Below are 27,964 nucleotides of genomic sequence, written 5' to 3'. Positions count from 1 at the left end.
TTTAGAGCTTCTATGAATCCAACAATTCACAAATGTTATTTTCTAAAAACCAAAAGTCAAACAAAAAGAAAGAAATGCCTTTTGTCAATAGTTTACTTTTAATCCAAAAAGAAAATAGAAAAAATTAAAATTAAAAAGCAGGTTTTACATCACATACAAATGTACAAAGCATAGAAAATAGGCTGTGTATTGACCAAAGAAGGTTTTTAAGGTGGAATAACTCAACAAATTAAAAACAGAACACATACAGTAAATGGAAAATAAAGAGTGAGATGTAACACAAGAATCCTCATTGTGAGGAAAATGGATGATATTTTTACTTTTGTCCTGTTATCTATAGATACAAAAAATGTTTCCTTGGAAGAAAACACTTTATTCAATGGAGGCACTAGATCAGATCTGTCACTTTTTCCTTCGATGTTGAGTCTTGACTTCTTCCACTTCTTTCTCCATCAGGTGATACTCTACCGTAGTCTCGGTCAACTTGAAGGAAAAGATTAAAGATTACTATTTAGAGACTTAGAGACTTAGACTTAGAGCTTTTTATTGTCATTGTGCAGTTTCTTGCACAGCGAAATTGGGTAGCTGGACCACAAAGGTGCTAAAGTAAGAAAAAGAGAAACCAATATACATCGAAGGTGGAAAATAAATAAATAAATAAATAGAATATAATAAAAAGCAGTGTATATATATATACAGTTAAGCCCATAATTATTCATACCCCTGCCGAATTTTGACTTAAAGTTACTTTTGTTCAACCAGCAAGTTCTTTTTTTGAGCAGAAATGACACAGGTGTCTCCCCAAAGATAATAAGACGATGTACAAGAGGCATCATTGTGGAAAAAAATATTTCTCAGGTTTTATTTATATTTTAGCAAAAAGTATCATGTCCAGAATTATTCATACCCTTCTCAATAATCAATAGAAAAAATCCTTTATTGGCTATTACAGCAATCAAACGCTTCCTATAATTGCAGACCAGCTTTTTGCATGTCTCCACAGGCATTTTTGCCCATTCATCTTTAGCAATGAGCTCCAAATCTTTCAGGTTGGAGGGTCTTCTTGCCATCACCCTGATCTTTAGCTCCCTCCACAGATTCCCAATTGGATTCAAGTCAGGACTCTGGCTAGGCCACTGCAAAACGTTAATGTTGTTGTCTGCTAACCATTTCTTCACCACGGTTGCTGTATGTTTTGGGTCATTGTCATGCTAAAATGTCCACTGGTTCCCAAGGCCAAGTTTTTCTGCAGACTGCCTGATGTTGAGAATCTTCATGTATTGCTCTTTTTTCATGGTGCTGTTTACTGTGATTAGGTTCCATGGTCCATTGGCTAAAAAACACCCCCAAAGCATTAGGTTCCCACCACCATGTTTGACAGTGGGGATGGTGTTCTTTGGGTTGAAGGCTTCTCCATTTTATGCCAAATGAAGGCAACATCATTGTGACCAAATAATTCAATTTTTGTTTCATCTGACCATAACACTGAAGACCAGAAACCTTCTTCTTTGTCCAGATGAGCATTTGCAAAGGCCAAATGAGCTTTGGCATGCCTTAGAAGTGCCTGGAGAAGTGGCGTTTTCCTTGGTCTGCATCCGTGGAACCCAACAGTGTCCATTGGACTGTCTGCCTTGAGACATTGCCACCAGCAGAGCCCAGATTCACCAGAATGGCCTTGGTGGTGATCCTTGGATTCTTTTTCACCTCTCTCACTATTCTCCTGGCCAACACAGGTTTCACTTTTGAGCTCCGACAACGTCCTCTGAGATTTTCCACAGTGCAGAACATCTTGTATTTTTTAATAATACTTTGCACTGTAGCCACTGGAACTTGAAAACATTTGGATATGGCCTTGTAGCCCATTCCTCACTTGTGAGCAGCCACAATGCACAGCTGCAGGTCCTCACTGAGTTCCTTTGTCTTAGCCATGAATGTCCACAGACCACCTGCAGAGAGCTGCTGTTTTTCACCTGTTGAGTTGATCAAAACAGCTATTTCCAATTAATCAGGGTAATTAGGATGCTTTAGAACAGCTTTGACTATTTGGAATGGTATGGAACTTTGGATTTTCCCAGAGACTGTGACAGTTTGTAAAGGGTATGAATAATTCTGGACATGATACTTTTTGCTCAAATGTAAATAAAAGCTGAGAAATATTTTTTTCCACAATGATGCATCTTGTACATCATCTTATTATCTTTTGTGAGACACCTGTGTCATTTCCAGTCAAAAAATAACTTGCTAGTTGAGTAAAAGTAACTTTAAGTCAAAATTTGCCAGGGGTATGAATAATTATGGGCTTAACTGTACATGTGTGAGTGGAACTATATACATGGTGTATGTGTAGGAAACATTGAAACAGACTGGGACCTATTTTGCGACAAACCGGGTTATATAATTGAATGAACTGGTAATTACATATATAACTTAAATATAATTTGCAGCCTACAAAAAGCAGTATTATGCAGTTATAACAGCTTTCCAGAGGAGGCAAAAAAAACTTTCCTACCTCAGAGCCTCATATTGCATCCTTAATGTTACTCACAATGTATTTACATTTGGTCTTACCATATCCAGGAGAAGTTCAATCTTTAGTTTTAATACGTTATTTTCCTCCTCCAGCTGGATATTTCTTTTCTTAAGCCGCTGAACTTCCCTATTAGACACATTTCCACCAGATTCTGGTTTCACAAAGGAGAAAAAAAAACAGAGTTTATGCTGTGTTGGCCACAGGGAGGCAGACGTTGATAAAAAACACACACACACACACAAACACACAGGACTAAAAGGTAATTATTCAGAAAACCCATTACCTGTAATCCACTGTCCCTCTTCAAATTTCAAGACCTGACCTCCAATGTTCATCACAGGAGGTCCATACTCAAGGCCCAGCTCTATTTCTCGAGTTGAACGATCCAACTAAAAAAGATAAAAAGGTATAAATTACGGTGAATGCTATCTCTCAAGATGTTATGCAGATTAACCACCCTAAACGTGCTCTATAACTAGTGTTTCCAGTTTGTGAATGATGGTAAAACTCATTAACTCACCGTGTGGAGGCTGGACAAGGAGGCGGATTTACGTGGAGGAATCTTTTTAGGACTAAATGTGTTTCCAAACAGAGGCATCCTCAGTGATCTTTTAAGGTCCTGTATCAGAGACGGCGAGTGGGAATTACAAATTTTAAGATAAAGCTAGCTTCGCCTAGCTTCTCACTGTGTTTACCGACGCTAGCGCTGCACGACCAAATTAATGCTAGGCGGCTAGCTGTTTGAATCACTCATATCTCACAATTTAATGAAATTATCCCCTGACTTTCAGATTATTCAGCTAATGCTGTTTCAATTTAAATATACAACTAACATATTTACCTCCATACAGAGTATTTATTTAAGTTCTTAAAGTGGTGACCTGTATCCGTTTCTCTCAGAACATGCTTGCCACTGCGCAAGTGCGAATTTTCCATTTGTCCAAAGTAGGCAATCCTGAAACATTACACGACTTTCGCACAAACTATTCGGGAAAAAATTGTCCACCATAATACCTTTAAAGAAACTAAAATTTAATCCACCGTTTTACAGCTTTTTGTGGGGCATCGTATTCATAGTTTAATAAGATCTTCCTGTTTCTGAATGATAATGGAACAACCCGTGTAACGGAGCATCACCATGGTGATCTTTTACCGTCTTTGCGGTACGACGCTTTAATATTTTATTCGGATAAGCTCAAATAATTAAAAAAAATAACTCCATACATTAAATTGACTATTATGAACAACACAATGCAGATAATGGTAATGTAAAAAAAAGTACAGATAAAGCAAACACTAGTTCAGTAGGTCACGCGTGGAGTTGAAAAACAGTGACCCCGCCCCACTGTATACGCCGCCCCAGTGGCCTAATGGATAAGGCACTGGCCTCCTAAGCCAGGGATTGTGGGTTCGAGTCCCATCTGGGGTGTTCTCCTTTTCGCTATCGCATAAGCACCTTAGCCTTCAAAGAAGTCATTTAAGTGCTTCGTTGTCTGTGGAAGAAAATCTTCACAGATCAATCTTAATACGTTTGAAGAATATGTGTGCCTAACTAGGCGAGAGGCAAGCAGAACACGGGACTTCCTCGCCTGACATGGATAAGCGCAGAATGGCACTCTGCATACTGCTGAGCACTTTAGCTGCATCCGTAAAATCCACGGATGAATTCAGAAGAGCGAACGTGAAGCTCCAAACTTACCGTGAGTAACCTTACTGTGGCGTGTCTGTACACGGCGGGAACCAATTTTATATCCCTATAACTCCGCTAAACACAAAGTATCTTTACCGCTTTACAGCACTTCTTTAATGGACCGTTACTTTGTTCTCTCCGGTCTAAATTTTACAGTTTTAAAATTTAACATGATTTGAACATGCAACTCGAAATACCATAACCATTTAAATGCATTTAAGCACATCTTTTCTTTTTAAAATGTTTTTGTAACACTTATGTCAACAAATGTAAGTTTAAAAAATATGCTTGTGTATTGATTCGAGCAAGGACACTAACACAACATTGTGTTAGCGTCCTTATAATATTAATATACAATGAGTATTCATTTGACAGAAAATAGTAGCACATGAGAAAGCACCGAAAAATGTAGCTTTTGTTGTAATTATTCTATCTGTGTCATGACATTATCTTACATAATGTGTGTTATCTAACTTCAAGCATGTAACCCATCCTCCTACAATGGTAGAACTCCAAGAGGCCACTGTGCACTGGGATGCTGCCCAGAAAAGTGTGATCCTGAAGGAGGGGTTGATGGAGACCGAGGGGGGAGCGTATGGGTACTTCAATGACACTCTGCTCCTCTCAGGATGGGGCGTCCTGGAGATCAATGCAGGCTATGGAGAAGTCACTCAGGAAGATGAGACCACCTTCTTCTTGGCTGGCTACCTGGAAGGTTACCTCACTGCTGGGTGAGCGGCACAGGCAAAGTGCAAGCATGAAAATACACTCAATGAGCACTTTTCATGCAATTTTCCAGTGAGCCAATCATGTGGCAGCAATTCAGTCCAACACATAATGCAGATACAGGTCAACTTCAGTTCGTTACAGTTTGATTACATTTCTTATTAGGTGTAGCTGCTAACTCTGCCTGTAACATGCAGAATACTTTTATGTGGGCTAATCCCTCACTGCTTGTTCTCCTTCCGTTGCAGACAGATGTTCAGTCATTACTCCAACATGTACCCTCAGCTGATCAAGGATGAAAAGGTTCTGGAGCCCTTGAAAAACTTTTTGAGGTACAGTGTTAAATTATATAAAATCAAAGCCATGGATTAAACTAAGAGTAATCCCATGTCTAATACTGGATTTATAGGGGTTTCTCTTTGTTTTCCATTGCCTTCAAGATGCTTTTTCAGAGGCTGGGTTAACCAGTATTGTGCACAGAGTGTATATAAAAGATGGGTGTAGCTTCAAGGTTTCAAAAGTCAGTCTCTAAGGTAAGTGATTCAACCCTTCTCTGCTTTTAATAGCCTGCAGGAGGTGACTCTCCTGTTGGCAAAAAGAAATTATCTTAATGCTCACTTAATCTGTGACCTCAGGAAACACTAAGTTTATAGGCTCAGTCTTAAGTCTTACTGGATAAATTCTGGTGATGTGGTCATTGTTATGAAAGTCAAATACTTCTTCACAGCTGTGTAAATTTAAAGCATGCATTGGTATGCGTCGGTTCTCTGTCATATTTACACCTTACCCATCACACCTGGGTTCAAGACAGCAAAACACCAAAGATCGCAAAGTTTAGTTGAAGGCTTTACAAGACTCATTTAGGCAGCGGACATATACGTCCATCTTTTATATACATTCTATGATAGTGCCTCATAACTGTCAACTGTCTATACAGAATTTACAAATTATATTTATGCACCTATTGATTGTTAGAGTGATGTAAAACTGCACCATTTGAATTAACCCCAGCAAACAAGACCAGTGGGCCAGAGAGCAGGTGAAGCTCAGGAGAAACAGTGACCCCTTGTGGAGGTATATGGGACTGATCCTGGCTCAGCTGGATGGACTCCACGCAGGAGCTGCACTGTGGGCCAAAAGCAAACACAGGGAGGTGTGTATGTGTGTGTTTGTGGTTGTGAGAGAGTTGTCACAGTCATTTCATGGATCTCTTGCCACTTGCTCTTTCCCTCCTGCGCAGCCTCTATCAGCGTTCACGGTCCAGTTTCTAAATGGTGTCGGTGACCTCTTGGATCTAGTCCCAGCTCTGACACCTCGCTCCAACTCCTCCGCAGGGTCCGGCGCTTTCAGGATGCCTGGAATGGGCCACTGCACAGCTCTCATAAAGGTTAGGCCAAGCTCATTTGGCTCAAGTGAGGGAGCCCTTGGGAAAACCTCAACACAAACCTAACTGCTTTTATTGGCCTCTGTGAGCAGGGTTTTCTTCTTTTAAATGAGTGTAAAAGGCCATTGCAAGGGGCTTATTTCCTCTTCCACGTACACCAATCTATGGAACAAAGACAAAGTTCAAATGGATGTGTGTTACTGGATTTTTATTAAGACCCCTTTAATGTGTCTTAATAAAGTTGCATCCACTTTAAACTCTTTCTTTTATGATTCAGTGATGGTATGTTGTTTCTTTTAAAAAATATAGATGTTTCTCTTTCTCTCTCTTCTCTGTGTCTCAGGTTCTTCCAGGCTTTGAGAACCTGCTAGTCGGCCACTCTAGCTGGTATACTTATGCAGCCACCATGCGGATCTATAAACACTGGGACTTCAAGGTGTCTGACACACACGTAGCCACTGGAAAGATGTCGTTCAGCAGCTACCCTGGTACACACACTCCCACTACATCGCATACACTATAAAAGCTGCACAACTGCACACTTATATGCATAAATATACTCAAATAACCAATGTGTCTCGAGTAACTTTGGAAAAAAAAGATCGATTTGCAGAAGAAGAGGGATTTTCAAAGAACAGACTTCACTTCTTTCTTGCAAAAGCTCCGAGGTGAGGTGAACTTCTTATCCTTAATCCACAAGGGAAAATATGAACACTGACATCCAGGAATTAACCCAAATCCCCAATGAACATTTCCTACTCGACACAATTCTCCTGCAAAGCATGCAGCTTAGGCAGTAATAAGAAAACACTGAATCCAGCGTGTGTTTGTGCACACGCTCAAACAGAGCTACACTCCCCTCACTGTAGAGTTAGAGGAGACTGAGAAATTTTGTGGCTAAAGATTTGTCACGTGGACCAGGCCATAAAAAAATCCTCTTGTGGACTCCAGTGCTATCAGGACATAAGTGGTTTTAAAGCACTATATTTAGAGAGCAGCAGGCCAAGGATATCACCTCACTATATTGAAACAAAGAGATGAAATACAATGGGGTCAGCAGAGGTGACGTGCACCCCCTGTGGCCTTCCTAAGCTGCTTCCCCTCTGACAGTACTGAGGATTCATCATGCACTGCAGGTCAGTGCCATGAGAACAAGAAGAGATGCTGAGCGGTCTCAGTGGTGGAAATATTCAGAGACATCTGGCTTTTATTGTTAATAACACCACCAGCAGAAGAGGCAGTAGCACTTCTAGTGCAGGAGTTGGATTTCCTTTTCATGTATAGAATACAGAGTAGTATAGAGTAATTCTACCTGGTGTTATCATAAAAGTAGTATGACAAGTCGAAACTTGAAATTATTATAATACACGCAATCAGAAGAGGAATGCTGATAACACTTCTGGTACTTGTTATTCATGAGCGTGATATTGATATCTTTAACAAAAGTCATACAGTCACATGAAAATAAAGTTTTCACAGCATAGCATGAAGTGCTGTGAAAAACTACTTGTAGAAGCACCTTTAGCAGCAATAACTTGAAATAATTGTTTTCTGTATGACTTTAACAGACTCTCACATCACTGTGAAGGAACTTCAACCCACTGTTCTTTACAAGGTTCTTCAGTGTATTGAGGTTTGTGGGCGTTCATTAATGCACAGCTCTCCTGAGGTCCCGCCACAGCCTTCAGTCACTTTGCCTGGGTCTATGAACTTTCATTTTTTCCTTTTTTTAGCCATTCTGTTGTAGATTTGTTGCTGTGTGTGGGATTGTTGACATGTTGCATGAACCATTTTGAGTCAAGCTTTAGCTATCGGACAGATGTCCTCACATTTGACTCTAGAATACTTTGGCATACAGAGAAGTTCCTGCTTGACTCGGTGACCACAAAGGTCTCAGATCATCACCCCGCCACCGCAGTGTTGACAGTTGGTATGAGGTGTTTGTGCTGATATGCTGTGTTTGGTTTTCAGCAAATGTAACGCTGCACACAATGGTCAGATATCTCCACGCTGATCTCGTCTGTCCAAAGGTCATTGTTCCAGAGGTCTTGTGGCTTGTTTAGCTACAACTTTGCAGATTGAGGCGTGCTCCAGTGTTCTTTTGGAGAGAAGAGGCTCATTTCCAGAAATCCTTCCAAAAAAGCCATGCTTGTTCAGCCTTTTGTTAATTGCACTGTGCTTAATTTTAATATTTAACATGGTAAGTGAGGCCTGTAGAGTTTGTGATGTATCTCTTGGGAGTTTTGCAGTTTCTTTTAGCATTGCACATTTGCTGTGACATCCACTACTGGGGAAAAAATGTGGCATTATAGGAGCATACACAAACTATAAAATAATGCTTTTAATGGACTGACTGATGACCCATATTCACCAGCTGGTCACAAACGCTGTGTGGCTGTTGTTGAGTCCAGATACTATACTGCATACTGGGTTTTCAGATTTTATATGCTAAAAACTGCTTCCTGGGTGAACCAAAACAATAAAGTTGCAGACAAGAAAACTGAAAACGCCTGTGCTAAAAGACGTTAAAGACTTGCTAAAAGAAACTGGGACATCATTTTTATTGCTGTGTACAAATCCTTCCAGGAAGCACGCAGTCATTTGAGACAAGTCAAGATTACTTTATTGTCATGATAGGAGAAAATCGCCTTGGATTAGGCCACACTTTAATAAACACAGACCTCAGAATAAATTAGCAGATAAATGATTTTAAAAATGCAGTTACAGCAAAACCTCTCTGCTTATCTGTCTGTCCCACATGAGCTGTTCATTTATCAGCTTAACTGGCAGAGAAACAAATTAATATTTATTATTGCACAACAGGAGCCTGCATCTCCTTCCAGAGTTCATTAGCACATAATCAGAGGTCCACATGAAGGAGCAACTAAAAGCTCTGTTGCCCTTTTTTTATGTGTGCTATATAAATGAAAATAACAAGACAAGGAGGATCGTTTCATTTGACTTTATATATTTTAATAACAAATTAATATTGCTGTAATACCTTAAAAATAGCTTTAAAAAATCTACTGAAAATAACTGGTTGAGTTAAAGATACTTATCTCATTTGCTAATAAATACAAGTTAAGCATGTTGTGATTTGCAGATGATCTCATCACAACATTGTTTTCTTGCTCCTTGACCCCAACCCCTTTGCTGACTGTCAAAAAAAAAAAAAAAACCTGCTGCGTGTTCTCTTTCTCCAGGCTTCCTGATGTCTCTGGATGACTTTTACCTCCTTGGGAGCGGCCTCCTGATGACTCAGACCTCCATCGGCGTCTTCAATGCGTCTCTGTTCTCTCAGCTCAGCCCTCACAGCCTGCTGGCCTGGCAGAGGGTCCGACTGGCTAACGGTCTGGCGCACACCGGAGAGGAGTGGGCGCAGGTTTTCTCCAGATACAACTCAGGTGAGATCTCAGTGATGTCAATTAAGGCAAGCGGTAATTGAGTTTTGAGGCTTCATTCAAAACCAAAGTAAGCAAAAGTGGAAAACAGCAATCAAATCACTTTTTTAAGATAACATAATCAAGAATATGGACCCAGTAGTTTGCACTAATGCATGCTGTTATTGCCCTGCCTTCTGGCTTTGAGACGTAATGCTGGCAATGCAAAAATTCACAGGACACATGTCCATAGAGATTTAGCAGTCTCTCAAACACAGCGTCCTTCTCAATTACACAATGCTTGTGTGTGTTAATTGGGAAGGCTGCTTTGATCTTTCACGTCACGTTGCTATGGAGGGCAGAGGAGAGAACAGGACAGGGTGTTCTTGAGACTGACAGCCTTTTATCACACAGAAGAATTGGCGCTCAAATTCACCATCCTGCCAGGCTATTGCAGTGACCTGCAGATCGTGATGTCATTTCATTCAGTTCAGGTTATGTTTTAGGTTTTTATAGCATGTGCAAATATGTATCTAATAAGCCAAAAGTTTATGTGGTCCCTCTCTATATCCAAATCCCTCAGGTACATGCAAGACCGTACATGTAAGCATTAATTTTCCAGTAGGATAGCTAACATGCAGCAACATGAGTTAGGCCGACTATGTGACTTTCAGTATTAGTCTTTAGTAAGTAAAGGTAAATAAAGCTTTTGTAGCAAAGCTTAGGGTTTTTTTTAGTCTGTTTTATTTTGTGTTTTGTTATGATGATGTTGTTAAAGGTCCAAGCTGTAGTTTTACCACGTCTCACAAGATCCCTCCAATATTTGTTCACACACAAAATCCAAGTGTCCATGGGACAGGAAAGAGTGGATGTACCCGTCTGTATTTCAGGCACATATAACAGCCAGTACATGGTGGTGGACCTGAGCAGGATTTCTCTGAGTAAAAGCATCAGGGATGGAGCTCTGACTGTTGTAGAGCAGATTCCTGGGAAAGTCATGCACTCTGATCAGACTCGGGCGTTGCGCAGAGGTAAGAAACCACCTGTATCTGTGTGATTACTGCTGTTGTTGATTTCTGAGTGACCTCCGCCTCCAGTGTGCTCCATTTAACAGGTTATTGGCCGTCATACAATATACCATTTCATGCTGAAATCTACAACCTGAGTGGGTACAGTGTGATGTGGAAGAGATACGGGGAAGACTTCTCCTATGATCTCTGTCCCCGAGCTAAAATCCTCCGCAGGGACCAGGCGAAGGTGTCCGACCTCATCTCCCTCAAACGCATGATGAGATACAACAGTAGGTGAAACAACAGAGTTATTGTTCCTCGCGCTGTATGTCCGCTCTGGAGCTCAAAGCACTTCACAGAAAACACAAATAGCCCAGGATATTTTTGTTCCCGTCAGAGTGAAAGCAGCATGACTAAACATCAGACTGCTTCTGTTTCAGACTACAAGAAAGATCCCTACTCAAAGGGCCATCCCTGCAAAACCATCTGCTGCCGTAACGACCTGAGACCAAGGAGGCCACGGCCAGGGGGCTGCTACGATACTAAGGTCAGAGGACACCAGCACATTAGGCCAGAATCAGCTCTGAGATCTGTTACTCGTATCACAGTGTAAGGATAAAAGCAAAATCCAAAGTACAGCATGTGTTTTGGTTGTGTATTTAATGACATTAACCTTTGGTTAATGAGTCATCACTGTCACATGCCCTTTATATTCCCACTTTTTTAAGCTGCAGTTTTTCTCTTTACTTGCTTCATTATTTGTTTAACTATTTCAGTTACACTCTCAACATTTAATTACACTTTACTGTTTCCAGTATATATTGTGTTTGTTTAGAAAGACTGTAGCTTTGCGACTCAGGCAAAGTGGTGCTTTAAGCTAAATGTTAATGTCAGTGAGCTAATTAGCCTTCAAGCTAGACTGTATACATAAGATGAAAGTAGCCTTGAGTCTGGAAAAACCTCACATTCTTTTTAATGACCAACAGGAATTAATGTTTTATATATTATGAATATATTTATGGTCTCAGTTGCTGGTCGTAAGTTTTTTTTCATAGAGCAAGATGTTGATTCTGTACATTAAAGTGTGTTTTAGGGTGTGTCTAACCTGTGATTGACAAGTTGCTACCATACGATCAAGCTTTGCCCTCAAATTCTCAGTCTGATCTGCCATCAACTGTTCCCTATTTGTTTGCAATAAAAACACTCTGCAGTAAGAGCTCCTCCAATAACAACCTTTTGTTTTACGCCTGTCTTTTTCACTTGCTAAAGCTAGCTATCATTTTTATATCAGAGTGAATTACAAACCTTGCACCTTGTTAATCAGACTAGGTCAAATATGGTCACAAACAACCGAAATGCCTTGCACAAATCAGTGAGTCTATCTTTTATTTAGACTACTGTCTGTGATCCACAGTGCTAATATGGCGACGATAAAACCGAAATGTAAATCTAGTGTCCAAATATAGATGCCCCAAACAAGATATACCACCAGGTGATATTAGTCATGTCACCTAGTGGTGTTAGAATAAAGGCTAGGTTATCACCCTCCCATTCTAATATCTGTGAATGTGTGTGCAAAAGCTGTTGCTAATCTCTCTGTTAGATATTTCCCAGATGAAGTGAAAAAACATATTTGCTGCTGGCAAAATATGAAAAGACTCTCCAAAATTAATAAGATCCATTCACATTAATTATGTGTAGATGTCTGTTCAATTCATTTTAAGTTAAATTGTGCACTGGTTGAAGCCAGTTTTGCAAATGAAGCAACAAGATTTGCTTAGAAGCATTAAATTACCTTTCTTTCACATGTTCCTGTTCCCTCCTCATTTCTGTACAGGTGACGGACTACCAGATGGCGCTCCAGCTGGTTGCCGAGGCAATAAATGGCCCCACGACGCAGGGGGGTCTGCGCCCATTTTCATGGCAGTCCTTTAACTTCACGATTCATCAGGGACTCCCCCACACGTACAGCTTTCCCTTTATCACCATGAGGCCCGTGCTGGGCAAGCCATAAGAGCACGGAGATGGAAGATGCCATGCGTCCATGTGCAACTGTGTTCAAATTCACAAATCCTGTGTCACAACACTTAACATCCTGTTGGTGCAGCTAAACAGAGAGAAAAAACTTCATTATTTTGCCAATGTTGGTGGTTTTTTATTAATAATTTAAGCATCCATTTAAAAACAAACAACAACTAAAACTGATCAAAAGTATACTGAACACCTGCCACTAGATGCAGTGAGGTGTGTAAAGTTTCCACAGACGTTTGGATTTAAATCATCAGGAAAATCCTGTTCATTTTATATTTATTATAATTACAATACTGTTTTTGAGTTCAACTCTATGCCGTATCTACTCAGGTTTGCACATTGTGGAAGAAAATGATCGAAGTTTGCATTTATATTAACTGCACTAAATTAAATTATAGCCTGTGGTGTGGTGCATTTTGTCTATATAAACAGAAATAAAATTCACAAAAACTACAACTGTTTTGTGCAAAATATGAAAGGAAAAGATGCTATTTTCAAAATAAAATATTCACAAAAGGTTCACGTTTCTGACCTGGTTGACAAAAAGAGAAAAATACTCCGGTATGATGATTACATTTGACTGCCATGTATAGTATCTATGGGGAAAATAATAATAATAATAAAAACCTCAAGTAACAATTTTTAAACAACATTTGACTGCATAACAAATAAGATTTTTCAACCACTCTTACCTACTTGTCAGTTCCTAGAATGTTTTTACCTCTAGACTGAAAGTCTCTAAGGGAAGGTTAAATTTATAACTAAATTAGGACAAAAGCGAAGTATAGAAAATAATTGTTTAACTGAGATGCATTTCTAGATGTTTGAAAGTATGTAATTCTTTGAGGCTTGAGTTTACTGTACATAGACCTTAAATAAAAAACTAGAAATTGTACAAGTTTAGTCTAGCCCTTAGGCAGTTTTTTGTTCTTTGCCTTGATAAAGTTTAAAATTTTTAAAACTTGTAAGATTATTTTCTTCTGTAGCAGCCATTACAGCGTTTACTTTGAAAGTGCATCTGGGACATAGTGTGGTTAACTTCCTGTAACTTAACCAGCGTGCTTTTAGAGTGGGCACTCTGGGGGCGGAGCATGCTCGGTTGGATAGCTGGGAGAAAACGCCGAGGCAACAGTCCGGGGACCTCCGCGCTTGCATCTAGTCCGTGTCCAAACGCTTTTTTCCCCAAATGGCAACGACGGCAGAGGACCAGCGGGAACCGGCGGACGCCACTGCACTGCCGACACACCACGGCTGCCACCACCACAACAGCAACAACAATAACAACAACAACAATAACAACAAAGACAGCGAGGCGGGAGAGAGCGCGACCTCTACCACCGCCAGCTCGACAGAATCCGGCGGGACGGCGTCGCAGAGCATCGGTAACGGCTCGGTTATCAACCCTAACGGGGGGAACAACGGGAAGTGGGTTCGGCTCAACGTTGGCGGCACGGTGTTCCTCACGACGCGGCAGACGCTCCTCAAGGAGCAAACTTCGTTCCTGTACCGGCTGTGCCAGCAGCAGGACCTGCACTCGGACACGGTAAGCCCCGCCAGGACGCTTTAATCCCCGGTGAACGGCGCTTCTCTCCGGGCGAAACATAACTATTACTTTGTCACAGCAGCGGGTGAGCTGGGACCGCACCTCCTCCACTTATTGTCTTTGTGATGGTTTCAAAGTCCTGTGAGCATTTAAAGTTTGCTAGTTACTTTGTCTCAGACGCAGTTTAATATTCTGGGAACCGGCCAGTGACATTGTGCCATATATCAGATTTCTATGGAAACAAATGTGGTGACAGTACATTACAATAGACGTTGCACAACATTTCGTGTTGTGGCACGCAGTTGTATTTGTTAAGAACAGACACTGATGCGGTTTTTGATCTCTTGATAACCCTCCTGCTATCTGCAGCGGCTTGAAGTTAACAACAGCATAGATCGTTGAGGCATCTATTAACACACGATTGGTTTGATTTATCTTAACAGGCTTACTGCTTGGGTCTAAAAAAAATTTCTCCGAAATGCGTGTGCATCTGTTTACATAAAGTGCGGAATTATCTCCCATGATATCACTCCAACATGAGTACTGATTTCCCTAAAACTTGCATTTCTGTCCTCTCCCGGAAATGCACGCCTGCAGCTCCAAATAGGCATGGAGCAGCCCACTAACCAGGAGATATACGTGCAGCCTGAAGCACTTCCACTCTCCTGCTTTTCTTCATGTGCCTGTGCATCATTTCATGGTGTGAATGTTGCTTGGGTCAGATGGATGAACACGTGCCTCCTCTTCTGCAGGGAGCCACACAGTTGGTAGCTGTACAGCTGGCATCTTATGGGGAGAGCAAGAAAGAGGGAGAGTCTGGCAGTCACATGTAGACTGAAAGGACTTGAAAGACTCATGAATGATGCAGATTTCTATTATGCTGCGTGGACTTTGATATGCATGAGTATGACAAAGGGAGAGGGGGGAAGGTCCTCCTCGTGAGCTGTAGCGCACTGTATACTGAGACAACGCTGCAGGCAGGTGAATGCCTCCATGTTGCCAAAATTTCAGCTTTTCTGCAGAAAATAGGAGGGGGTGAGGAGTTTTGTGATCATTGGTGTGTAATTTTATACTACAGTACATTAGGTAGCACAGAAGAGGGCTGGCAGGAAATGAAGCAGGTGGTAACGATTAATAAAAGACCCTGACTGAACACAAACCTGTGATGATACAATTACATGGTGAATGTATTAAACTCATTGGCCAGCAGAACAATCCAGAGATATTAATTAGTTATTCAAATTAGCAATTTAAAAGTAGGGTTGCAAATATTCAGTTAATCAAATGACAGATCGATTAGCAATTGTATGGTTTTCTTGTGCAAGTACCTTGTCACCACATCACCACAGACTACAGGAAATTACATAGGTTCCTTCTCACTTTTTAAATGATCTGATGTTTAATTGTTTAAGTCTGTAAATCAATAATTTGTTGTAGCACCCCTTGAATTTTTATTTATTTATTTTGTGAACCAATACATAAAATTCCAGACAAATTACAACAAACCTCCTTGCGGCTCTTTTGGGTGATAGCAGATTGCTGCAGTTGCTCATAGTTTTCATGGAAGATGCTGATTTGTCTGCAGACCCTCGCTAAATAACCACTGAGTAGCTGCTGTGAGCAACCATTCATCAACCAGCTGGGGAATGTACGTTTTCCCTTAGTAACCTAGTATACCAGACCGTAACTGGGGGTTGCCAACTGGTATCTAAGCCTGTGTGACTGGGGCCTAACCTGTTTTAAACCCAGCTGCGGGGCACCTGCAAGCCAATATGCAATCCGCCTTCTGCCCAGCTTCTCCTTTCATGCCGTATGAGACTAAATCAGCATTTAGTGTCTTTTTTGCCAGCTCTGTTCTGTGCTGAGGTCTTGCTGCTCTTCCTGCCTCCAGCTTTCCATGTATGCACATGGTGGAAGGGCAGAGCCATGCCATCAAATACAAATTACTGCAGCTGGAAGTGGCGATCTCCTTTTGATTATAGTGACCCTACTGAATTGACTTTTTAGTCAGGAACAGCAGTGGACCAAAATAGAAAGAAATTCACCCTTCTAAAAGTACATGTCATGTTTCAGTTGAGAACATTGTGCACCTGCCAGTCAATTCCTGACCTTTAGAAACATTTATTTTAAGATTTTTTTTTCCTTTTTTCTTTTTTGTGTCTGTTACAGGAAAAACAGGAAATGTGGGAGAGCAGGGGAATTTTAGGCTGGTATGGCTGCTCGTGGTCTATGACTACATGTGGTGTTCACCTCAGTCCCAAACTGTAATACAAATACTAAACCAGCAGGGAAAACGGCATTAGGTCGTGCTTAGTATTAGAATTGATCCCCTCTTTAAGATCAAAATGTGGCTTGATGATTTGCCACATCGCTTATGCTGTTATTATTATTACACATGCAGACACTGAAGCAGGGCACAAACCGAATATGCGACAGATCCAGAAAGAGGAATCGGAGAGGATTGAGGGGGATTGTGGTGTGCAGCAGTGATGACTGTTCCCCTGCTGCACCTCCGGGCACTATGGAAAGAATATTCTTGTGTGACCTTCAGCTGTGACCTGACAGGAGCTTTCTCTGCACTGCCTGATGACACGCATGTAATCTCTCTGTGTGTGTCTCACAAATATTCAGACGCACACTAACACCCTCCTTCATCATCATTATTTTCTACCTCGCTGTGTTATTTTCTTGTCCTCTCTGCGTCCTCCCTCTTGGTAGCTGACTCACTCTGTGTTTTGCATTCATACTTTTTTTTTTTTTTTTTTTTTTTTTGGATCATGCCCCGTAATCCGTAATTTATGCATTCTATCACAAACTCCTGAATCTCAAACCATGGAGAAGAATACTTAAGTAAACTTCTTTTTCTTCTGATTACTACCCATTTGATATCAGTTCAAAAACAGGAACTGAGCTGTCAGCGAGACTCTAAATCCTCAGTGAACTGGGAGTTGGGAGCAAGAGGAGCATGGTGGCGTAACGATCTAAGTCTGTGTTTAGTGTTTATACAGCAAAACATAGTGCTCTATAGATGGACTTAACAGAGAGACGCGTTTCGGGGTATTATAAAGGCTTTGCCAGATCCTAGAAACGTATCATCTGTTGTCTGTCTTGAGCAGTGTTGGTCAAGTTACTTGAAAAAAGTAATCAGTAACTAATTACTGATTACTTCCCCCAAAAAGTAATCCCATTACTTTACTGATTACTTATTTTCAAAAGTAATTAAATACTTAGTTACTTTTTAAAAACACGATTTACCTGAATAGGTAATAAAGCGATAGATCTTTCAGCCCAATTCTACTTTTTCTGCATAATCCATCATACAAAATGTAATCAAATGGAGAAGTCTCTTTTTAAAACTTGTTTTATTAGTTTTAATCTTTTAACTTTATGCATCAAGCAAACATTAAATTATATGCAACATTCTCTGACTGGAAGAAATTTGTTTAACATTTAAACCTATTTTCTGCACATTCCAGCACATAAAATAAAATATGTTTTTGTGTTTACACTCACTCTTTCAAATAGATGCAAGTAAAACACAGCAGAAAATAAATAAAATCAAAGACTAGCGGTCCTGTTGCTCTATTTTCACCTATAAAGCTGGAGTGGGGTAGGCGGAGGTTTACCCTGGTGCAGGTGTGCCGCAGCGGTCAGTGGAAGAATCCGCGAGTTTCTCTGTGAATTTCACATTATGTCGTAGCGCACTCGGTGCTTGCCTGGAAGTTTAGGGGTTTAAAAAAGTTTTCTTCCCACACAGTGAACAGTGGACACTAATGTTTTTGTCACTTTTTATGGAATCAAACTCAAAGTAAGGTCAGTACTTCCACGCTTTAAACGCTGCATGCTCATACTCTCTCCCGCACTCGATATATGATCCATTTTTGATCTGCAGACAGCTGTTGTCACGAACATCGCACTCGCTTACGTCACTGTCATGAGACATTCTCGCAAAAAAATCACGGTTTTAGTAACGCAGTAACGCAGCGTTCCTACGTGAAAGTAACAGTAATCTAATTACTGTTTTTGCAACAGTAATCCCTTACATTACTCGTTACTTGAAAAAAGTAATCAGATTACAATAACGCGTTACTGCCCATCTCTGGTCTTGAGTCCCTGTTTACTTAATCCATTATGTAAGTTAATACTGCAGTGATAACAAGAAATGTTTTTGTTTTATACCATTTTCAAAGTCAGGAAAGAAACTGTAATTCCTGGAAGATTAAGGGCTCGACTCTAGTAGCCTAAAAATAAAACAGAGTTTGAGTAATCAGTAATTGTTTGTGCTGTTATTCCCAGAATTAAATGCAGTACAAATTGAAGGACCCTGTGAATCAGTAATGCACTGATCTTAACAGCTGACTGCATGAAAGAGGGAGCAGATTTGGTGCACAGTTGGTCTGAAAATATCTGCCTCAATTTAGCCTGCTCTAAAACAAAATCTGCGTCTTTCTTTTTAAAGGAAGTGTTTAACAGTGAGTGTGCTTTGTTCCTCTCAGCTTGTCAAACTTGTTAAGATGTGAAAGTTGATACTGGAGACCAAACAAACAGACACTGCCTGCTAAAACTGGGTCACATCATCTCATCAGCTGACTGCAAATATCGCACTTCTACAGTTTGGAGCAACACAGGGTATCCTTCGAGCGCTGCCTCACCTGAATTAAAAACCCACTAAAAATCAGAACCCAAGTGAAATCAGTGCACTTGCATGAATGAAATATATTATTATATCACGGCTTTGCTAAATATTTCCAAGAAAAAGAAAAAACAGCAACATGAAGTCCTGCAGTATTTCATGCTGCTTTCAGCAAAACGATAAATTGCAATAAAGTCCCGCCTCATTTATTTTTTTGGGGAGGGGTGGGGGTGGATAGGGGTTCATTTTGTCGGTTAACTTGTTAACCGGCTGACACCAGCCACCGCTTGAGTTGTTTACTACACAGAACATTGAAAATTCCAATCAGTTAAAAGAACCAGCCTGTGTTTCTTGCTCAAGAGAGGAGCTGATTTTTAGGTGCTGGACAACACTCCCACCCCTCCCTCTCAGATGTTTGCATGTCTGCACTCAGGAGTTCCTGTCTGTCATTTCTTTTTAAACCTCCTCATAGACACATACAATCTGTCTCTGTGCGACTGTTTTAATGAGATTACTGGCACTTAAATGCTCTGCCTCCTCACCCAACCAAACCCAGGGCTCCCCTCCTTTATTGGTGTGGATGATCTCGCACCATCCCAAGCCAATTACACCATTTAGCTAAAGAGGAACGCATGCAACAGGATGACTGGTTGTGAGTTATAACAACACAGCCTGGTTTTGTGGTTTAGGGATTATTTACACGTACGCATGAATTTTTTTTTAATTAAGTTTTTAACTTTAATTCTCCACAGAACCCATCTCATCCCACGGTGTCAAAACAGTCTCCAAAAATGCTAGAGGCAAGGTTTTTGCTTCAGAGTTGTTTAAACTTGTCGCTCTGTTACCGTGAAAATGCACAAATTGAAGGCTGAGTAACACGGTAAGAGGTTGGTGGGTGTTTTAACCATATCCCATGGGTGGATTTCACAACTTTATTTGCTATTTCTGTTTACTTACACTTATTTGTATAATTAGATTGATACATATAGAGGTAAAATAAGTCAGAACTACAGGATGGGGCAGTGTTTTACATGCTTACAAATATGTAGTTGCTGTTTGTGAAAGTTTGCAAAAAAAGCACATGTGACCGAGCTTATTTCATGCCTCCCACACCAAAAGTGTGACTGGCACTTGAGAAGTCAGTAGTTTAGCTAGGCCATCTGTGATCCCACAGATCATAAATTAGGCTGATCCGTAATTAGAAATCACACTTATGTCTAGAGTTTTATCACAACTCCTGCCCACGTTCATATCAGAATTTCATAGACAGGCTAAATATGAATGTGTTATCTCTTATTTTCACCAAGACTGAGGATTACTAACAGTAATAATAATACTTAATAGTTGCAACTGCACAGATATTTTAACAGCGATACAAGGAGTACAGTGTAGAAAAAGAAACTGGACTTGCCGTGGGACTCTGAACACCAACATATACTGAGATGCACTGAGAGCCTGGCATACCTGATAAATGCATTAGGTCACAATTTGTTGGAAAAATAAACCTTTCAGTACTGGTAAGCAGTCTCCAAGTTGCTTAATACTGAGATATCGTGTATCGTATGCATGTTTTAAAAAGTGAACGGGGTTTTGTTCGACTATAGGCGATGGGCTATGGGACGTCCTTACCGCTACAGGGAAGTGTTGTAGATTCGCATCCTATTTCCCTGAACAAATGTTGTGTAAACCATTAACTCACCAACTAGTGAGTATCTAAATGTCGTAACTGTTGAGTCCCTCCCTTTGAGTCTGTTGGACTTCCCACAATAATGAAACTGAGAAAGTGACCTCTCACAAAAAAGGCAATTTTTTTATTTTGTTATTTCTGTACTTTATTCATACTCATTTTCTCTCAGTGAGAGAGTCCCTGCTATTGTTTCTTCTGTGTTCCTCTGCTCACTGTTTCACTGTGTGTAACATGGTGAAGCAAATACACACAGAGTGGAGCAGAACAGGAGGTGGAGTAAAGAGAAAATCATTCTAGTTTTTCATAATGCGTTATGCAATTGTAATAAACAATTGCTATAAACGCTTAAGACATGAAGATCGAATGTCTGAAAGCTAAACTAAAATGCCTGTTTTTCTTGTTTGTTTTCAAACACACCTCAGCCAATGAAAAATAGCACGCCCAGGCCATTCGGTGTCATTTACATTAGCATGGGCTTATAGTCATGACTGGATGTGTTTTGCTTGTTTGGTTCTTATGTATACAACCTTTTTGGTTGTAAATGAAGTGCAAAGGGAAATGTGCTAATTTGTTTTTCTCTGAGGTGCTGGTGCTTTAGTTTGGCCTCCAGTCACACTCTGTCTGTCTGTCTGTCTGTCTGTCTGTCTGTCTGTCTGTCTGTCTGTCTGTCTGTCTGTCTGTCTATCTAATAATACTAAAAATCAACCAATAGCAGATGGAGAAAGACATCAAGACTAAAGCAATGGCTGTGACACAATTCAGAAAGCTTTCCCCTACTGTTGTTATGGCCACACTGTCAAGTCACGTCGATGACACGTCAGTTTGTCCTCCACTGCAGCTCTGCTCATTTAGGATGTCGAGTGTGTCTGTACATACCTCTGTTTATGCTCGGAGCTGCAGTCTCAGCTTTTCCACACTCTAATCACTGTTTTTCAGTACAAACACATACTCTTCTAACATGCGCTCAGTTTATACCTGGTGCCTCTTGGTCCTCAACTCGGATCTCTCCATGCTTTCTTGCTCACACACACAAATGTGTAAAGCCCATATGCCTTATTCTTCCATCTCTGTTACAGCGTACACCTGTTTCTTTGAACCTTCTTTAATACAAAGAAATTGCCTTTATCTCCTGTTTCCAACCCAGGGTACTTGTCTTGTTTTTTGCATTTTTTTTTTCATAGCATTTTTTTTTATCTTTTGTCCTCTACTGATGTTCTATTGTCCTCCTGTCTTTTTTTTCTCATCTAATCCATCCTCACCTAGCTATCCTTCCATCCTACAGAGTGCTCTGAGGAGTGCACTGGTGTTTACACTCCTCACACTCCATTTTCAGTAAATGCTACTATAAAAGAGCTAGAGCTTAACCAGCAGTGCTGCTGTTTCTGAGGGGTTTTTTGTTTTGTTTGTTTGTTTGTTTGTTTGTTTGTTGTTGTTGTTGTTCTAGTAATAGCAGCAATATTGCTGACCATATAACCTACTCTTATAGTGGACTGTGTTGTGCATGTGCATGCAGAACTCACAAATAAACGCGCTAACATCCATCTGCACAAGATGTTGCTACAGGCCAAGATTGTTACTGCTTGAGCAGGCAGTCAGATAAAGAATCAGTCATGTGACTGGAGCATGTTCTCATTATCTAGCTGGATATCTTCCTGCTCATTGACTTACTGCATTAACTGTCCTCTCAGTCTATATATGGAGACCCAGAATAGTTCTGTACATAGCACCAGCCAAATGCTGGTATATGGTTAAAGCTGTAGAAAAGATAACTCTGATGCACTCCCTCTTATCAAGAGATAATGGTTTGTGTTTTTTGGGCTGAGGAATTTGGCTTTTAAAAATTAAATCATTTCCAACAAGTCCCACCCCTTCCCACCTAACTTATATGCCTTTGCCTGTATCTCCTAATGGCGTGTTTATGAACTTCTCCAGCAATGGCTCTTTTGTGAACTTGACTCTAAAAGGGCGATGTGCTTCAAGCATTCATCATGGGGAAGAGCACGGGGAGGATAAGTGTATATGTGTAAGGATAGGAGTCATGACATAACAACCAGGCAAGCTTGGCACATGTAGCCTGGAGGTGCAAGTGAAGCAGGCTGTTGACACACATGAGCGCACAGGTTACGCTGACTTCCAGTAACCACCAGGTTTTTTTTGTTGTTGTTGTTGTTTTTGTTCCCAAGTAAAAACAGCTGTTGTTACAAGAATGAATCTGAAAAGTTCAGTTTTCAATCTCAGGCTATACACACAGAGTGGAGCGCACAGTGCAACAGACACACACACAAAGTGAAACCAAGAGAAGAGGTGAATAAAGAAAGTAGCACAAGAGTGAATGGTAGTAAAACACAAGCAACAAACAGAAGAGTGACTGCAGACACTTCTTGAGCAACACGTCACCGGCTACATTGTTTATGATAGAATCACATGCACTGAATACCACGCTACTTCAGGAAAATAAAAACTCTGCGCTTCATAACATGAGGAAATGTGTTATGGAGGTTGTGAAAACGCAGTAATGGTATAATGGGCTGTCTTCTGTCTGTCTCCGACTCTTTCTCTGTAACAGGATGAGACTGGAGCTTATGTAATTGATAGGGATCCCACCTACTTTGGCCCCATCCTCAACTACTTGCGGCACGGCAAACTGGTCTACAACAAGGAGCTCGCTGAAGAAGGTCTGCATGACTGTCTTATTTGCTTTCCAGTAGAAATAAGAATTTTTCCCTGATGCCTTTCTTTTGCTTTTGTATTTTTAATTGAACTTGTGCACTTTATATGAAGATTTGGTATGTCTGAAGAATGTATAAGTCTGCTACTGAGGTAGCTAAAATCAGTTAATGAATAATTAAGAAACGGTTGACAGTAATGGTTAACAGATGGCTTGGACTAATAATCAATAGTAGATTGAAGTGGTTAAATATATGTTCTATAAAGGACAGAAGTAGAAGTAAAAATGGTTAGCTTAAAGCAGTAGATTGGTGGTTGAAATATGAATGATGTTTAGCTTAATATGATTAAGCTGCAGTTGAGGTCATCTGGTGTGGAAATGTTGCACTACAGTGTCACACAGCAGCTGAGTTGAGTGTTTCTTCTGTGACCAGGTGTCCTGGAGGAGGCCGAGTTTTACAACATCACCCCGCTCATCAAACTGATTAAAGAGAGGATCGTGGAGAGAGACTCCAAAGCCACACAGGTAAACGCACAACCTGTCAACAGTGAGTCACTGAGCTTCCAAATATAAAACACAGTATATCACATTTGTTTATTGTATTATTACTCTTGAAACGTATAATATTTATTGTATTTAGCTGTTCTGACATGTTCTGTGCTAAATATTGCAGTATTGTTTGGAGTCATAGGATATAGGCGTGTGTGAGCCTTTCAGTGCTTTAGCCTTTATTAATGATTTTGTTCCCCCGGGTGCTTCTATAAAGCGGCCACTGCTGTACATTAGCCTTCTCTCTTCTTTCTTTGCTTTTCTCGGGATGGTTGCACTCACTCTTATATAATCCTTCTGCCCTCTCAAACATACTCCCACTCTCCCCTTATCCTACTGTTCTTTACTGGACTCACTGCTCGTGTTTGCCTTGCCGGGTTAAATATTGTGCCGAAATATGAAAATAGTAGTGCTGGCTTTTAAACTGCCCCAATAGGATTTGGTCATCCAGAGCCTTGAATGTTATGCAATATAAAATGACTGCACCTTATTGGAAAATACATAGAATTCAATCTAGCAGTGTCAGTATTTAGTTCCCTTTTTGTATCTCTGGAAATGGTTGCACCTTCCTTTTCATTCATTTCCTGCATCGTCAACTCTTTCCTCTCTCTCCCTTTTATACCAGCAGGTGCCCCCCAAGCATGTGTACCGAGTTTTGCAGTGCCAGGAGGAGGAGCTGACCCAGATGGTCTCCACGATGTCGGACGGCTGGAAGTTTGAGCAGGTCAGCGTGCGCGCCTGCAGAAAGCCCCGCACCGGACTGCTCTGGACTGTGGGTTGGACTCACGCTGCCGCTGACCCTTTAACCGTGACCCTTGGTCTAACCCCTCGGTCCTGACCCGAGCATTGCTGTTTGCATTCCCAATCTGAACTTTCTATTAAATCCTAGATTATGCCCTTAGTCTAGTTCTTGATTTGCTGGCCTGATGTTACACTGACACTTGAGAAAACAGTGGTTGGAGACAACAGCACATCCAAAATAATTACATCCACGTGCCATGAACCGGCAATGTTGCTGAGTTTGAAGTGGTTGCTTGGAAGCTGGGGACCAGGTCTCCAAATACTTCCTTCAAAGTCAACCTTCTATCAGTCTGCTGTGAGTTTGTGATTGAATAGGGTGAAGTTGGCAATTATATGTCATCTGTTTGTGATAATATGGCAATTAACTGTGACAAAGGAAATCACAAATTTGTGTCCTACTCCAGCAAAGCTGTTGCTGTCTGCATACAGAAATTTACATTAAATAGAAATTCATAGTAACTACTTGCATTCAGAGTCCAACCAGAACCACACAGATTGGGGGGAAAAAAATTCAGAAGTTCCTCCATAAATAGAGGCCTAGTTGCTCCAGGAGTTTAACTGCAGAATGCAGGCACTCAGCAACATCGCATTAATGTAGGAATAACCAAATTACATCAAGTTCAGTTAAGTCCTCGTCTGGCAAGTAGACTCATCAGAACCAAGTTCATCAGTGCAGACCGACAGACTGATTGCAGTGTGTTGGCAATCTGTCTGCCTTTTATAGATTAGACAGCAGTTGTTTGCAGACATCTGAGCGTGATTGCAGTCAGTCCGTGTTGGACCACGGCTATTTAAACACAGCTGTGGGGACCAGACAGCCCTTGGTCCCCTCACCTACTTGCGTTTGGTCGCTGAATTCGATGCAGTCACTGGGCAACCACCTATTTGCAAGGAGGTTGCCATTTAATTCATACTCTAGCGTGACTGAGCCATTAAACAGTACTTTAATCTAGTGAGTCCGTGTGAGTTAGTCCCAGAACCTGTAATCTTAAAGTAATCGTAAGCTTTTATAGTTTTAAAATTATGATACTAATTTTGGAGAACCAGTTCTGTCAAATCCAAATGCCTTCTTGTCTGTTGTAATGTCAGTCTGTTATTGGCCACATCTCCAGAGTCGACTCGTTAATATGTTTATTAATTCTAGACTTCATGGCATTAACTGGCCAGCCTTTACAACACTGTAGGCTAAAAATCGCACACAGACCCTGTCTCCCTCCCCCACTCCTCTGCTTTAGCACTTGGCTCCCCTGCATGCTGCACAGCTATGATTTTCACATATTTTTCAGCAGAGCTGCCCTGCAGTTGTTTTGCTGTTTCCGCAAGTACACAACGCTTGAATCTACTGCTGCGTCCTCCCCCGTCCCCCAGCCATGCATGAGCGAAAGAACCCTTCCTTAGCTGTAGTGTGGGATCTCCACTTTCTGTCTCCTATCCTGGAAGTCTCCATGATACTCACTGTGTGTCTTTGTCTCTGTCCCTCTCTGCTCTGTATATCTCTCTGCATCTGCGTCTCTTTCTTTCTAGATGGTGAACATCGGCTCGTCGTACAGCTATGGAACAGAGGACCAGGCTGAATTCCTGTGCGTCGTATCGAAGGAGCTCCACACGGCAGGATCTGGGCTAGGAACAGAGCAGAGTCACAAAACCAAGGTGAGTCTCGATATTTTGCATAAACACACGAGTATATTTCAAAATACACTATGGGGAGAAGCTGCTAAGCTGTGTGTTAGCTGTGTTCGTATGTGTGCATTTCTGCTTTGTTGCGGGATGTGTGAAAGAGTAGAGGTCTCTCGACTCATTAAAGGTGATACGAGTGTGCTTTGATCCTGCGCCTCTCCACTCAAAGCTCCAAATGTCACTCCCCTCAAAATGTCATTCACAAACACACTCACTCCATCATTCACACAGCTCTGCCTTTCATTCCTGCAGTTCTCAATCATTACTGTATTGGTTCTTCCTCCTTCATGTGGATATATTAATATATATCTGTGTCTGGTTTTTTTTTACCTCTCAGCCTCTCACTGTCCACTCACTGACACTCATCCATGTGCTCATTTTTGTCATTTTTCTGTCTCGTTTTTTTTTTTTTCTTTTCCCCTTTGTATTTTCTCCTCCTTCCTTCATGCTGAATGAAGCCCGCAGAGATGCAGGAGGAGGAAGCGGCGAAGGAGGAGGAGGAGGAGGAGGAAGAGGGGGGGAGAGATACCACACCAAATGAGTGGCTTAGAGAATGAGGGAGTCATGTTTCTTTGTTCCAAAGAGATGCCTGACTGGGTGAGGAACTGTGCAAAAGATGTGCTAGTGGGTAGATGTAGTGGATTTTAGTGTGTGTGTGTCTATATGTCTGTGATGTCTATGAGAAATATAGAAGAGGTTTCATGGCACAGCATTGAGTATGGCCTTAAAGTTGCCTTTCTGTTTCAGTGTTTCAGTCTGAAGCTCTTTCTTCATTGAGTCAGTCCTCTTAGAGTCCCATGTTAAAATGACCAAATGCAGTTGTGCATTTGGTCAAAGTGAATGTTGCATTTAGATTACTGGTTGAAAACTGTAAGGTTGCAATGATTGTAACACATTAAAAAAAACATGGGCAAAATATACCACATGCATAATCGCTAATCATGATTTAGACCATAAACAACAAAAATAAACTCTTACTTTGACTAGGATGGAGGCCTCGTGCTCATAACCAACATGAGCACAGGACCAGTTAACTTGTATTATGTTTTTAGGATAATTATAAGTTATGTACACCATTGCTCAATTGCTATTGGTCCTATATTTACAGATATGCTTGTTATACCAGCATGCAAAATGTGCTCTTAAAGTAACATGTCAGTAGTGTTCCTGCAGCTAACTACAAGAACGAAGCGATTTCCTCTTTATCTGCCACTTTACCCCTAACTGTAAAAAGGCTGATAAGGGGGGGAACACGACAACTTGAGGCGATGCAGGATTTTCGAATTAATACTAGTAAATATGTCAGATGAGTTTGAATCTCAGTGAGGTCAGGGTCAGAGGTCAAGTTTTTTTTGAAAATCTTGTGAACACGATAACTCGCGAAGGTAGGCCCCTAGGATTTGGTGTAGTGTCAGTATTTTTTAATTCATGCACTGATGTTTTGTGTATAACATTTAAAATAACCAGTATTTATTATAATAATAATTATTATTAGTTTATTGTTATTTATTAGTTTATGTGTTAGCACTCAATCACCAATCACAGTGGTTAGCTGATAATTTGACACAAATATGACCAGTTCTTGTTCAGAGAAAAAAACCCCAGCTGTGATCAAGACACCAAGACCATCTTTTATATACAGTTATTTGTCACTG

At 40.8% G+C, this 27,964-nt stretch overlaps 3 protein-coding genes and 1 non-coding gene across 9 annotated transcripts in view; 3 read left to right on the top strand and 1 right to left on the bottom strand.

The window, feature by feature from the left end:
• Positions 1-75: 75 nt before the first annotated feature.
• Positions 76-3,497, bottom strand: cby1 (chibby homolog 1 (Drosophila)). 2 transcript variants are annotated; one of them, XM_031748844.2, is made up of 5 exons: positions 3,372-3,497; positions 3,051-3,149; positions 2,814-2,919; positions 2,569-2,681; positions 76-483 (listed from the first exon to the last, which is right to left on the bottom strand). In XM_031748844.2, exons 1-5 carry the CDS (start codon positions 3,375-3,377, stop codon positions 403-405), a joined length of 405 nt encoding a protein of 134 aa, XP_031604704.1. In that variant the 5' UTR covers positions 3,378-3,497; the 3' UTR covers positions 76-402. The 2 variants fall into 2 exon arrangements, with proteins under 2 accessions (XP_031604704.1, XP_039471939.1); XM_039616005.1 differs by having other exon boundaries at positions 3,412-3,495.
• A 236-nt stretch (positions 3,498-3,733) lies between these two features.
• On the top strand, positions 3,734-13,204 carry LOC116327299 (phospholipase B-like 1). Of its 2 annotated transcripts, none has more exons than XM_039616004.1 (11): positions 3,734-4,230; positions 4,849-4,951; positions 5,195-5,278; positions 5,958-6,099; positions 6,187-6,333; positions 6,674-6,818; positions 9,534-9,734; positions 10,601-10,741; positions 10,825-11,010; positions 11,161-11,267; positions 12,558-13,204. In XM_039616004.1, exons 1-11 carry the CDS (start codon positions 4,125-4,127, stop codon positions 12,732-12,734), a joined length of 1,539 nt encoding a protein of 512 aa, XP_039471938.1. In that variant the 5' UTR covers positions 3,734-4,124; the 3' UTR covers positions 12,735-13,204. The 2 variants fall into 2 exon arrangements, with proteins under 2 accessions (XP_039471938.1, XP_031604703.1); XM_031748843.2 differs by having other exon boundaries at positions 4,729-4,951.
• trnar-ccu lies at positions 3,887-3,959 on the top strand. Its single transcript has one exon. It is a non-coding gene; the product is annotated as a tRNA-Arg (tRNA).
• Positions 13,205-13,804: 600 nt separating the features above from the next.
• Positions 13,805-27,964, top strand: part of kctd17 (potassium channel tetramerization domain containing 17) — a 17,855-nt gene continuing 3,695 nt past the window's right edge. Inside the window, exons 1-6 of one of the 4 annotated variants that reach the window (XM_031748875.2) lie at positions 13,805-14,294; positions 23,181-23,289; positions 23,716-23,807; positions 24,460-24,603; positions 26,157-26,282; positions 26,768-26,906. In XM_031748875.2, the coding sequence (XP_031604735.1) occupies positions 13,938-14,294; positions 23,181-23,289; positions 23,716-23,807; positions 24,460-24,603; positions 26,157-26,282; positions 26,768-26,866 (927 nt within the window). In that variant the 5' untranslated portion in view covers positions 13,805-13,937 and the 3' untranslated portion in view covers positions 26,867-26,906. Of the gene's footprint in view, positions 14,295-23,180; positions 23,290-23,715; positions 23,808-24,456; positions 24,604-26,156; positions 26,283-26,767; positions 26,907-27,964 lie in introns of all 4 variants that reach the window. The other 3 variants (XM_031748877.2, XM_031748874.2, XM_031748876.2) reach the window with 3 other exon arrangements.

The sequence above is a fragment of the Oreochromis aureus genome, linkage group 8 (genome assembly GCF_013358895.1).
Source record: "Oreochromis aureus strain Israel breed Guangdong linkage group 8, ZZ_aureus, whole genome shotgun sequence".
Taxonomy (NCBI): domain Eukaryota; kingdom Metazoa; phylum Chordata; class Actinopteri; order Cichliformes; family Cichlidae; genus Oreochromis; species Oreochromis aureus.
Note: the sequence above shows the minus strand (reverse complement) of the source record. Positions and strands in the feature narration are given on the sequence as shown.